Genomic DNA, 13,599 nt, shown 5'->3' on the forward strand with positions numbered 1-13,599 from the left:
ATCTAATTAAATTTATTTATTTGCTTCAAAATCAAACGGAATATTTGACATTTTCTGATCTTGATTTAATGTACACGAAAGGAAGGAGCATGAGGCTTTATTTGACGGAATATTATTTCCTTGCAATCTTTTGGACTCCACACTTGGAAGTTGCTTGCCGAGCGGTCTCACAGGTTGCAGAGGGGCCCGTCGCAACACGTCCATCCGGGACGAGAGCAGATTTCCAAGGCCACGCAGCCTTTCTCGCCGTTGTCTATGCGGCAAAGCAGACAAAAAGAGAGAGGCGCCGAGTCAGACGTGGGAGGCGACTTCCTTGTCGCCAGTGAGGAATGGCTCGGAACCTCTGCTGTAGCACGCCTGCTGCGTTTCACTGCTGCAGTCCAAAACGGGCGGCAGCGCCTCCAACGGGTCTCGGCTGTAACATCGGATGCTGAACTCCGCCCCTGGGAAGCACACAAGCTGTGGAACCCTTGGAACGAAACAAGCCAGGACGCGGACGAGGGCGAAAGAAACCTGAGGCGAGCGGCGGCAGCAGCAGCAGCAGGCACAGGAAGGCTTTCATGGTGACTCGCTAGCTGGAAAATGGCTCTAAGGAGCTCAAGCTCAACTAGTTCTTATCTGTACAGTGTGCACACAAAGCAAAGGTTCAAATGTTGACGTTCCAATTTTGTTCAACCTTTGCTTTGTTTGCTCACTTTGATACGGTAGTCCTTACGTGCAACACACACACACACACACACACACACACACACACACACACACACACACACACACACACACACACACACACACACACACACAAACAGCAAACAAAAACTCATTATGTAAAAGAAAAACACAAAACAAGCTATTAGCCCGTGACTGTAAAGTGTCCTTGAGAGATTTGAAATGCGCTTAGAAACTAAATGGATTGTTAAATGCAATTCGCTTGGGGTATGTTTCTATCAGTTTTGCACATTGACAGTGGGGATGGTGCGTTCAGGCTGATGAGCTGTGTTGCTTTTACGGCATACATATCAATTTGCATTGTGGCCAAAAAGTTCCATTTTGGTTTCATCTGACGAGAGAACTTTCTTCCACATTTGGTGAGTCTCCCTTTGTGGCTTTCTTCTTGCCACTCTTCCGTAAAGGCCAGATTGGTGCAGTGTACGACTGATTGTTCTCCCATGGACAGACTCTCCCACCTCAGCTGTAAATCTCTGCAGTTCATCCACAGTGATCATGGGCCTCTTGGCTGCATCAGTTTTCTCCTTGTTTGAGGAGAAAGTTTGGAGGGACGACCGGGTCTTGGTAGATTTGGAGTGGTTTGATGCTCCTCCCATTTCAATACGATGGCTTGCACAGTGCTCCTTGAGATGTTTAAAGCGGCTTTGAACTTCTCCACAACAGTATCTCGGACCTGCCTGGTGTGGTTTTCATGATGCGCTCTGCACTTCAAACAGAACCCTGAGACTATCACACAGCAGGTGCATTTATACAGAGACTTGGTTACACAGAGATGGATTCTATTAATCATCTTCAGTCACTTAAGATGACATTGGATCTTTCAGAGATCCTCACTGAACTTCTGGGGTGAGTTTGCTGCACTGAAAGTAAAGGGGCACAATAATATTGCATGCCCCACTTTTCAGTTTTTTATTGTCCAATAAGTGGTTCCACTTCATGATTGTGTCCCACTTGTTGATTCTTGACCAAAAAAATAATAATTTCATGTCTTTGTTTGAAGCCTGAAATGTGAAAGGTTGCAAGATTCAAGGGGGGCGAATACTTTTGCAATGCACTGTAAATTCCTATGACAAAATGAAACCATTTGGAATTTGCTTCGATGGGGCTGTTACTGGTTTTTCAAGGAAAATGATGTGGCTCAATGCCGACACAACAAGTAGTGACCCAAAGTTAATTGAAGTTGTGCAGCTATAATAAATTTCATTTATAAGCACCTTTCAAAGCTCTGAAGTTTTTTTCTGTGGGTGAGCAGTGGCAGCCACACGTGCCCATGTTCACTCAACCCGGAAGTAACTCAAATGGATAGAAAGCTAGCTAGCTAGCTAATAATAATAACTCTCTTTTACAAGTGCTCATCAAAACTCTCTTTACACTATAGTGACAAAATGATCGCCAAATCCCCTCCCCCCAGACCAGGTCAAAGGCACACAAAACCACCTCAGGTATCGAACAATGGGACTGTCGTTCTGATCCGATGTTAGATTAAAAAAATCATCCAAATCAATAAAATGAAAAATGTGGCCATTGTTTAGAAATTTGAATTGGAGAGTGGATTTTGGGATACATGTTTGTTTTATCTGAAAGTTGTGCCAGCGCACATCGTCGAATCAACAGCGGTCTTTGAGAGTTTTGAAAAGCGCTTATAAATGAAATGTGTTATTATTATTATTATTATTATTATTATTATTATTATTATTACAGTAAAGTCTCGTTATATCGATATTCAAGGGAGTCCGAAAAATATCGATATAACCGGGACTGTCGATATATCCGACCCTGTTTGCATGTAATTTTCTTCGTGCGTGCATAGAAATAGTATCGATATAACCGGGACTATCGATATATCCGATATCGATATAACGAGACTTTACTGTATTATTATTATTATAGTTATTAAAATGACAATATTCAATAATGGATTGAGACGCTCCCCGCCGAATTAATTGGGAGCAAGGCACGTGATCGCTCTCTGGTGGACACGCCGTGCCATCGCACCCTGTCTAACCAACGGCTGTCAAAGTAAGTCAGTTGACAAGGTTCAACAATGGTTGATTCGCTGCCTGTCGATTCGACAGCGGTTGAGTGACGTGGTCGCTCTCTGGTGGACACGCCGTGCCATCGCACCCTGTAGAGCCAACAGCTGTCAAAGTAAGTCAGTTGACAAGGTTCAACAATGGATCGATTGGCTTTTGCTGCCTGTGTGTGTGTTCACTGTGGATTTCTGTGCTTCGCGGGCTCACCAAACAGGGCCGTGTGGGCCCGCAGCAGCCACATCAAAGGCATTGAACAATTTGGGCCTTCTTTTCAATCAAATGATGCTTTGTTTTGCCATTTTATTTTGTTAGGTGTATTTATAACATTTAAGTCAAATTTAAGTATTTTATTGAAATTGTTTTTTAAAATCATTATTGCAGCGACTGCAGAGTTTTTACAAAACATGTTTGTCCCCCTTGGTGTTATTTTTAATTTTTAAATCTTATGATGCATTGTTGCTCTTATACTCAATCCTGAATCAGAATCAAAATCAGAAAACCTTTATTCGTCCCACACTGGGGAAATAGGTCTAAATTCATGATCTTTTACAATCAACAAAACATCATATTGCAGTCCAATTAAGATGAGTTGTCACGTTGTGGTTGGCGACCAATAGGTGACGCCGTCGGCCCCGCCTGCAGATGCACTGGTGGAGGTGATTTCAATCAGTGGCAGTTAAAAGAACTCCCGGCACACCATTTGGCGTTGGCTCATTGGGGTTGCTTCACCCTGTCAGGTATGGTTCGTCTTGCATGCAGATTTGTACTCTTCTATTCAGATGACTTTGATGATTTGTGATTTTCTTGCGATGTCAAACCAAAGTAAATCCCGTCTGGTTATATGTTTTGAAAGAAGTTATCACTGGTTCGGTGAGCGTGTCAAAGCACCGCGTTTCCTATTGGCGGGCAATTGTCCGATGACGCGGTGATGTTCTAATGATGTATTTGTTTCATGTTTTAATCATTTGCCTTTTTCAATGTGTTTTTGCTTTTTCAAGGTTGCATTGAGATTGGCTGATGCTTCTTCGCTCTGGCATTGCCGGTTTCCTGCATGGGGACGTCAAACGTAACTCCCCTATTACAGTAAAGTCTCGTTATATCGATATCGGATATATCGATAGTCCCGGTTATATCGATACTATTTCTATGCACGCACGGAGAAAATTACATGCAAACAGGGTCGGATATATCGATAGTCACGGTTATATCGATATTTTTTCGGACTCCCTTGAATATCGATACAACGAGACTTTACTGTATATTTCTCTTTGCTTTTAAATTAGTTTTTGAAATGTGTGTTAGTTACTTAGTCAGTTACCAGGCCATCTGTGCATTGGAGCACAGCAGCCTCTCGACAGCCATTCCTCCGATGCGTGTGTATGTGTCACATCGGTTTAACTCAAGTTAACTAGTTTGGGAATAGTGCAAGTTTCCTTATAAGACAGAACATTGATCTTGGCTGCATGGTGATTCTGACTTTTTGCAGCAAAAATAATAGTGTTAAAAAAACGTCATAACCCAAGCTGTGTTGATTCAGGTGTTCACTTTCAGCTCATTGCAATGTGGCATCCACTGGTGGAAAGGTCACACCCTTGCACCCCTCCTTTCCTTTTGGAATTTTAAAGGTCGTTTAATTGAGTTTGAATTCACTTTTAATTGGCATTAATCATTCAAAGAACTCTGTTCTTTTTGAAAAGCCCTCTGTGCCCATTTGACGATTCATAATATTTTGGGTTAAACTATTAGTTTAACCCGAAAAACCAACGGTGTCCAAACTTGCCCTTTAAGGTCCGCTGTCCTTTCATTTATTTACTATCCCAGGAACCAACACATCTCATTCAACTACTCAGGATTGTTTTCATGCTGGCTGATGAGCTGATCATCTGAATGAGGTGTGTCCGACCCAGGAAAGCTGGAAAACAAAGCAAAGTGGCCATTTAATCGCTGAGCTGTACATGCCTACCCTAATCCAAATACTAGAAACAGATTTACCTCAACCAGCCATTTTTTGCCCCAAATTCTTATAGTAATCTAGGAGCAGATTTATGTGATGTCTCTGACGCATAGATGATGTGAGATGATCTCCCAACATGCAGCGCATATCTGTATAGCCTGGAAAAAATAGATCTGCAAATATTGAACATTTTAACCATGTGCATTAAAGCAATACATTTCATGACTGATGTTTATGCCTCCCCCAGCGCCGGCGTCCAACAAGAGGCTCACTGGTGACAAAGTGGGACATGGTCAGTGTGCAGCTTTCTGATGAATACAAATATGGCACCGCCTCAAAACCTCTGCATATGTTGGATTAAATTGACACAAATCCTTTATTACCTAGCTGCTCAATGGCCAAAAAGGACAAGCTGGCTGCCTAATCCATACGGCACGTTTGACCCATTGCTGGGGTGAGGTGAGTTCCCAATATTCAGTGCAGGTCAGTATAATTCATTGTGCATTCAATCAGCATGAATATGTCTGTTTATAGCTGTATTAAGTTCATCTTGTCTACTTGATATCTACTCTCTCTGACGAAGGCGGAAGTATACGCCGAAACATGTCAGGTATTTGAAACACCTACAATACACTGTCTGTAAAATAATGATCTGTTTTAAATTAAAATACGTCTGTTTATGCCTCCCCCAGCGCCGGTATTCAGATGGGCAGCTTCGAGACTGATGGAATGCTGAACAAGATGCCCGCCGGCGACAGAAAGTGGACGTGGTTGGCGGTGTGCAGCTCTTCCTGATGAATGAGTAGTAATAGATTTTATTTTAAACGCCTTTCAAAGCTCTAGAAATAAATAAATAAATACATACATATATACATAAATAGATAAATAACACATGGTATCAAGAGAGCTACACAGAAAATGCAATTTTAAATAGGTGGGTAGTAAGGCCACCTATCTCGTAATCCGCGAACCCCAGAAACCAGGGAATGTCAAAGCTTGCCCCTCAATGGCCACTGTCCTGTCTGTTTTCTTGCTGTCCCAGGATGAACACATCTCATTCAAACAATCAGGATCGTTCAAATGCTGGCTGATGAGCTGATTGTCTGAATCAGGTGTGTCCCACCCAGGGAAGCTGGACTATGGGAGCACAGCGGTCGAGTGCCAGGTTGGGACAACCTCTGTTTTTATGGATCCCGGATTCGAGTTGGGGTGTGCTTTGGGTTTAATTCGGGCATTGTACTGGAGGTTTGGGTAAAGTTTCAGGGTTCATTAGGCAGCCGGTTAACCGGTTTGACTGTTAGGCAGCTAGGTTACTTTGGTACGCAGCATGGAAATTGGGACCAGAGATGTATTTGTCAGTTTCATGTACGTAGAGGTTTTGAGCTCTATCCACATTGATCAGAAAGAGCTGAGCACCACTCCTGCTGAGATGACCTACCTACATTCGGCACAGGTCTGTATAACCCCTACAAATCAAAAATATCGACAATGTTAACCCCCATAGTTTATTAAATCAATGTTGACAGGACTGACGTTTATGCCTCCCTGAGTGCTGGTGTTCCGATGAGCTGCTTCATTGCGATTGACGGAATGCTGAACAAGATGCCCGCCGCTGACAAAGTGGACGTGGTTGGCAGTGTGCAGCTCTTCCTGATGAATGAGTAACGCCACCTAACTCTTAATCTGCAAAGCCTTGAAACCAGGGAATGTCCAAACCTGGTCCTCAATGACCGCTGTCCGGTTCGTTTCCTTGATGTTCCAGGATAACGTTAATGCTGGCTGCAGGCAATTGACATGCTTGACCCATTGCTGGGGTGAGGTCAGCTCCCAACATTCAGCGCAGTTAGTATAATTCATTGTGCATTTAATCGTCATGAATACGTCTGTTTATGCCTCCCCCAGCGCCGGTGTTCAGATGGGCAGCTTCATCGTTACTGACGGACTGCTGAACAAGATGCCCGCCGGCGACAGAAAGTGGATGTGGTTGGCGGTGTGCAGCTCTTCCTGATGAATGAGTAGTAATAGATTTTATTTTAAGCGCCTTTCAAAGCTCTCAATGACACTTTTCAGTCACAGAAAAGCATAGGTACTTAAATTAATAAAACAAATAAATACATTAAATATAATAAATAAAATACAATTATAAGTGGTAACTAGAGAGCTACACAGAAAATACAATTTTAAATAGGTGGGTACTAAGGCCACCTATCTCGTAATCCGCGAACCCCAGAAACCAGGGAATGTCAAAGCTTGCCCCTCAATGGCCACTGTTCTGTCTGTTTTCTTGCTGTCCCAGGATGAACACATCTCTTTCAAACAATCAGGATCGTTCAAATGCTGGCTGATGAGCTGATTGTTTGAATCAGGTGTGTCCCACCCAGGGAAGCTGGACTATGGAAGGACAGCGGTCGAGTGCCAAGTTGGGACACCCTCTGTTTTTATGGATCCCGGATTTGAGTTGGGGTGTGCTTTGGGTTTAATGTAGAATTCAGGCATTATACCGGAGTTTCATAATAATGCATTTAATTTACAAGCGCCTTTCTGAACACCCAAGGACACTTTAAAATAAAAACAATACATAAAACAATAAAAATCATGTTCGGGGTTTGAGGCAGTCGATTAACCGGTTTGACTGTTAGGCAGCTAGGTTGCTGTGGTACGCAGCATGGAAATTAAGAACACATGGATTTGTCAGTTTCATGTATGTCGGTTTTGAGCTCTACTCGCATTCATCAGAAAGAGCTTAGCACCACTCAGATGGGGCAGCTTCTGAGATGACCTACCTACATTCGGTACAGGTCTGTATAACCCCTCGAAATCAAAATAAATATCTACAATGTTAACCCCGTAGTGCATTCAATCATCATGAACAAGTCTGGTTTATCCCTCCCCCAGCGCCGGTGGTCAGATGGGGCAGCTTCATCGAGACTGACGGAATCCTGAAGATGCCCGCCGGCGACAGTGGACGTGGTTGGTGCTGTGCAGCTCTTCCTGATGAATGAGTAGTCATAGATTTTATTTTAAGCGCCTTTCAAAGCTCTCAAGGACACTTTACAGTCACAGACAAGCATAGGTACTTAAATAAATAAAATAAATACATTAATAAATATAAAAATACAATTATAAATAGTAACAAGAGAGCGACACAGAAAATGCCATTTTAATAGGTGGGTAGTAAGGCCACCTATCTCGTAATCCGGGAAACTCAGAAACCAGGGAATGTCGAAGCTTGCCCCTCAATGGCCACTGTTCTGTCTGTTTTCTTGCTGTCCCCGGATGAGCACATCTCTTTCAAACAATCAGGATCGTTCAAATGCTGGCTGATGAGCTGATTGTTTGAATCTGGTGTGTCCCACCCAGGGAAGTTGGACTATGGAAGGACAGCGGTCGGGTGCCAAGTTGGGACACTGTTTTTATGGATCGTAGATTCGAGTTGGGGTGTGCTTTGGGTTTGATGTAGAATTCAAGCATTATACAGGAGGTTTATAATAATACATTTAATTTACAAGCGCCTTTCTGAACACCCAAGGACATTTTAAAATAAAAACAATACATAAAATCATGATGGGGTTTGATTAGGCAGCCGGTTAACCGGTTTGACTGTTAGGCAGCTAGGTTGCTGTGGTATGCAGCATGGAAATTAATAACACAGATTTGTCAGTTTCATGTACGTCGGTCTTGAGCTCTACTCGCATTCATCAGAAAGAGCTGAGCACCACTCCTGCTGAGATGACCTGCCTACATTCTTCACAGGTCTGTATAACCCCTGGAAATCAATAAATATCTACAATGTTAACCCCCGTAGTTTATTAAATCAATGTTGACATGACTGACGTGTATGCCTCCCCCAGCACCGGTGGTCAGTGGGCAGCTTCATCAAGACAGACGGAATGCTAAACACTATGCCCACCGGCGACCTGAAACCAGGGAATGTCCAAACCTGATCCTCAATGACCGCCGTCCTGTTTTTCATGATGTTCCAGGAGCACGTTAATGCTGGCTGCATGCATACAGCATGTTTGACCCATTGCTGGAGGGAGGTGAGTTTCCAATATTCAGTGCAGGTCAGTATAATTCATTGTGCATTCAATTATCATGAATACGTCTGTTTATGCCTCCCCCAGCGCCGGTGTTCAGATGGGCAGCTTCATCGATACTGACGGAATGCTGAAAAAGATGCCAGTCGGTGACAAAGTGGACGTGGTTGGCGGTGCGCAGCTCTTCCTGATGAATGAGTAATATATTTTATTTTAAGCGCCTTTCAAAGCTCTCAAGGACACTTTACAGTCACAGTCAAGCATAGGTACTCTAATAAATAAATAATGCATTCATAAATATAATGCATAAAATACAATTATAAATGTTAACAAGAGAGCCAGACAGAAAATGCAGTTTTTAATAGATGGGTAGTAAGGCCACCTATCTCGTAATCCGGGAAACCCAGAAACCAGGGAATGTCGAAGCTTGCCCCTCAATGGCCACTGTTCTGTCTGTTTTCTTGCTGTCCCCGGATGAGCACATCTCTTTCAAACAATCTGGATCGTTCAAATGCTGGCTGATGAGCTGATTGTTTGCATCTGGTGTGTCCCACCCAGGGAAGTTGGACTATGGAAGGACAGCGGTTGGGTGCCAAGTTGGGACACCCCTGTTTTTATGGATCGTGGATTCGAGTTGGGGTGTGCTTTGGGTTTAATGTAGAATTCAGGCATTATACAGGAGGTTTATAATAATAAATTTAATTTACAAGCGCCTTTCTGAACACCCAAGGACACTTTAAAATAAAAACAATACATAAAACAATAAAATCATGATGGGGTTTGATGAGGCAGCCGGTTAACCGGTTTGACTGTTAGGCAGCTAGGTTGCTGTGGTACGCAGCATGGAAATTAAGAACACAGATTTGTCAGTTTCATGTACGTCGGTCTTGAGCTCTACTCGCATTCATCAGAAAGAGCTTAGCACCACTCCTGAGATGACCTACCTACATTCGGTACAGGTCTGTATAACCCCTCGAAATCAAAATAAATATCTACAATGTTAACGCCGTAGTGCATTCAATCATCATGAACAAGTCTGTTTATCCCTCCCCCAGCGCCGGTGGTCAGATGGGGCAGCTTCATCGAGACTGACGGAATCCTGAAGATGCCCGCCGGCGACAGTGGACGTGGTTGGTGCTGTGCAGCTCTTCCTGATGAATGAGTAGTCATAGATTTTATTTTAAGCGCCTTTCAAAGCTCTCAAGGACACTTTACAGTCACAGACAAGCATAGGTACTTAAATAAATAAATAAAATACAATTATAAATAGTAACAAGAGAGCGACACAGAAAATGCCATTTTAATAGGTGGGTAGTAACGCCACCTATCTCGTAATCCGGGAAACCCAGAAACCAGGGAATGTCAAAGCTTGCCCCTCAATGGCCACTGTTCTGTCTGTTTTCTTGCTGTCCCCGGATGAGCACATCTCTTTCAAACAATCAGGATCGTTCAAATGCTGGCTGATGAGCTGATTGTTTGAATCTGGTGTGTCCCACCCAGGGAAGTTGGACTATGGAAGGACAGCGGTCGGGTGCCAAGTTGGGACATCCCTGTTTTTATGGATCGTGGATTCGAGTTGGGGTGTGCTTTGGGTTTAATGTAGAATTCAGGCATTATACAGGAGGTTTATAATACATTCAATTTACAAGTGCCTTTCTGAACATCCAAGTACACTTTAAAATAAAAACAATACATAAAACAAAATCATGATTGGGTAAAGTTAAGGGGTTTGATTAGGCAGCCGGTTAACTGGTTTGACTGTTAGGCAGCTAGGTTGCTGTGGTACGCAGCATGGAAATTAAGAACACAGATTTGTCAGTTTCATGTACGTCGGTCTTGAGCTCTACTCGCATTCATCAGAAAGAGCTGAGCACCACTCCTGCTGAGATGACCTACCTACATTCTTCACAGGTCTGTATAACCCCTGGAAATTAATAAATATCTACAATGTTAACCATGTAGTGCACCAATCATCATGGACGCGTCTTTTTATGCCACCCCCAGTGCTGTTAGCCAGATGGGCAGCTTCACCGTGATTGATGGAATGATCAACAAGATGCACGCTGGTCACACAGTGGATGTAATAGGCTTTGTTTGGGAATCTAAGCAGTGCGCAGCTCTTCCAGGTGTATGTAAGTTGGGGCATGGCCTCAAAAACTTTATACTTATGTTTAAGCGTTGCAATGTCAGCATTGAGATTCTTTGGTCTCTGCCCAGGTTGCTGTTCCAGCCCCACCCAAAATCATCGCCACCACCAACCCCTAAATCCTAATCCTTCTCATATCCCTTCAAATCATCAAAATCCTTTAACACTAATATCGCAATACTACCTCCGATAGCTAAACCATAACACTAGTACGTGACCCAAACCTTGCTAACTGTTAAATGAATTCTAATCCTGGTTTGACTCCATAATCCCTAAATCCTCCACATAACCTCTAATCAAAAACCTAGGCATGACATGCTCTGGGAGTAAAGTGCCCCAGTCAGGCTACTTTTGGAGAGAAAAGCCAAAGATTAGCCACAATACTTCCAAAAATAGTCAGCCCTCTGTCAAGCTGGCCTTTCTGTTTTCCTGTTATTCAGGTCTAATACACTTAAGTACTCTTACAAATCCTCAAATTGTCAAACATAAACTTCCCAAATCACCTCCAACTCACTCTAAACCTTACCCACGTCTCGTTAAAATGACTAATATCGTAAAAATTAAAGATTAAATAAAATATCAAATCATTGGGCCCTCGACGTCCAAGTGTCCTTCCTGTTTTGCATCTATTCAAGGTTTAATACACCTAAATCAAACGATCAGCTCATCAGCCAGCTCTCAATTACGATTACGATCCTGATCATTTGATTCTGTTGTGTTGCACCTTGGACAACTGGAAATCAGGGAGGACTTGACAAAATATAACCTAATTTGGAACACGAAACCCTAATGTCCCAAAGTAAACAAACTCTAAAATACAACCGACTACTCGCACTAAACTCAAAATACGTATCCTCAAATTGTGAAACATAAACTCCGAACACCCCAAATCACCTCACTTTAAATCTCTAGAATTTTACTTTGTTAATTCTGGGTTGAGTGAACGCTGGCGCGTATGGCTGCCGCTGCTCACCCGCAAAAAATATCCTGACTATAGGGTCCTTGAGGGTTTTGAAAGGCGCTTATAAATTAAATGTATTATTATAAACCTTACCCACTTCTCGATAAAATGACAATAATATCGTAACAACTTAAAGATTAGCCTAAAGAGATACATTCCAGATCTAATAAATACTCGGGCCCTTGACGTCCAAGTGTCCTTCCTGTTTTGCATCTGTTCAAGGTTTAATACACCTAAATCAAACGATCAGCTCATCAGCCAGCTCTCAATTACGATTACGATCCTGATCATTTGATTCTGTTGTGTTGCACCTTGGACAACTGGAAATCAGGGAGGACTTGACAAAATATAACCTAATTTGGAACACTAAACCCTAATGTCCCAAAGTCAACAAACTCTAAAATACAACCAACTACCCGCACTAAACTCAAAATACGTATCCTCAAGTTATCAAACAAACTCCGAAAACCTCAAATCACCTCACTAAAGTGTCCTTGAGGGTTTTGAAAGGCGCTTATAAATTAAATGTATTATTATAAACCTTGCCCACTTCTCGATAAAATGACAATAATATCGTAACAACTTAAAGATTAGCCTAAAGAGATAAATTCCAGATCTAATAAATACTCGGGCCCTTGACGTCCGAGTGTCCTTCCTGTTTTGCATCTGTTCAAGGTTTAATACACCTAAATCAAATGATCAGCTCATCAGCCAGCTCTCAATTACGATTACGATCCTGATCATTTGATTCTGTTGTGTTGCACCTTGGACAACTGGAAATCAGGGAGGACTTGACAAAATATAACCTAATTTGGAACACTAAACCCTAATGTCCCAAAGTAAACAAACTCTAAAATACAACCGACTACTCGCACTAAACTCAAAATACGTATCCTCAAATTGTCAAACATAAACTCCGAACACCCCAAATCACCTCACTTTAAATCTCTAGAATTTTACTTTGTTAATTCTGGGTTGAGTGAACGCTGGCGCGTGTGGCTGCCGCTGCTCACCCGCAAAAAATATCCTGACTATAGTGTCCTTGAGGGTTTTGAAAGGCGCTTATAAATTAAATGTACTATTATAAACCTTACCCACTTCTCGATAAAATGACAATAATATTGTAACAACTTAAAGATTAGCCTAAAGAGATACATTCCAGATCTAATAAATACTCGGGCCCTTGATGTCCAAGTGTCCTTCCTGTTTTGCATCTGTTCAAGGTTTAATACACCTAAATCAAACGATCAGCTCATCGGCCAGCTCTCGATTACGATCCTGATCATTTGATTCTGCTGTGTTGCACCTTGGACAACTGGAAATCAGGGAGGACTTGACAAAATATAACCTAATTTGGAACACTAAACCCTAATGTCCCAAAGTCAACAAACTCTAAAATACAACCGACTACCCGCACTAAACTCAAAATACGTATCCTCAAGTTATCAAACAAACTCCGAAAACCTCAAATCACCTCACCTGACTAAAGTGTCCTTGAGGGTTTTGAAAGGCGCTTATAAATAAAATGTATTATTAAAATTATAAACCTTACCCACTTTTGTAAATGACAATATGTAATATATCCAAGTGACCTTCCTATTTTGCATATATTCAAGGTTTAATCCACCTAAATCAAACTATCAGATCATCAGCCAGCTCTCAAATACGATCCTGATCATTTGATTCTGTTGTGTTGCACCTTGGATAACTGGAAATCAGGGAGGACTTTTGATAATCATAAT

The 13,599-nt window shown here is 42.3% G+C and overlaps 1 protein-coding gene and 2 long non-coding RNA genes across 4 annotated transcripts; 2 read left to right on the top strand and 1 right to left on the bottom strand.

Annotated features, from left to right (window-relative positions):
* Position 1: 1 nt before the first annotated feature.
* On the bottom strand, positions 2–671 carry LOC148889790 (uncharacterized). Its single transcript, XM_089012676.1, has 3 exons — positions 514–671; positions 342–443; positions 2–253 (listed from the first exon to the last, which is right to left on the bottom strand). Exons 1-3 carry the CDS (start codon positions 560–562, stop codon positions 168–170), a joined length of 237 nt encoding a protein of 78 aa, XP_088868802.1. The 5' UTR covers positions 563–671; the 3' UTR covers positions 2–167.
* A 4,472-nt stretch (positions 672–5,143) lies between these two features.
* On the top strand, positions 5,144–7,043 carry LOC148889791 (uncharacterized). 2 transcript variants are annotated; one of them, XR_016116938.1, is made up of 6 exons: positions 5,144–5,172; positions 5,248–5,323; positions 5,406–6,166; positions 6,240–6,374; positions 6,476–6,532; positions 6,616–7,043. It is a non-coding gene; the product is annotated as an uncharacterized LOC148889791 (long non-coding RNA). The 2 variants fall into 2 exon arrangements; XR_016116939.1 differs by having other exon boundaries at positions 6,476–6,527.
* A 3,454-nt stretch (positions 7,044–10,497) lies between these two features.
* Positions 10,498–12,705, top strand: LOC148889792 (uncharacterized). The gene is made up of 3 exons (XR_016116881.1): positions 10,498–10,661; positions 10,755–10,882; positions 10,968–12,705. It is a non-coding gene; the product is annotated as an uncharacterized LOC148889792 (long non-coding RNA).
* Positions 12,706–13,599: the final 894 nt, after the last annotated feature.

The sequence above is a fragment of the Hippocampus bargibanti genome, linkage group LG13 (assembly GCF_051943395.1).
Source record: "Hippocampus bargibanti isolate YZ-2025 linkage group LG13, ASM5194339v1, whole genome shotgun sequence".
NCBI lineage: Eukaryota > Metazoa > Chordata > Actinopteri > Syngnathiformes > Syngnathidae > Hippocampus > Hippocampus bargibanti.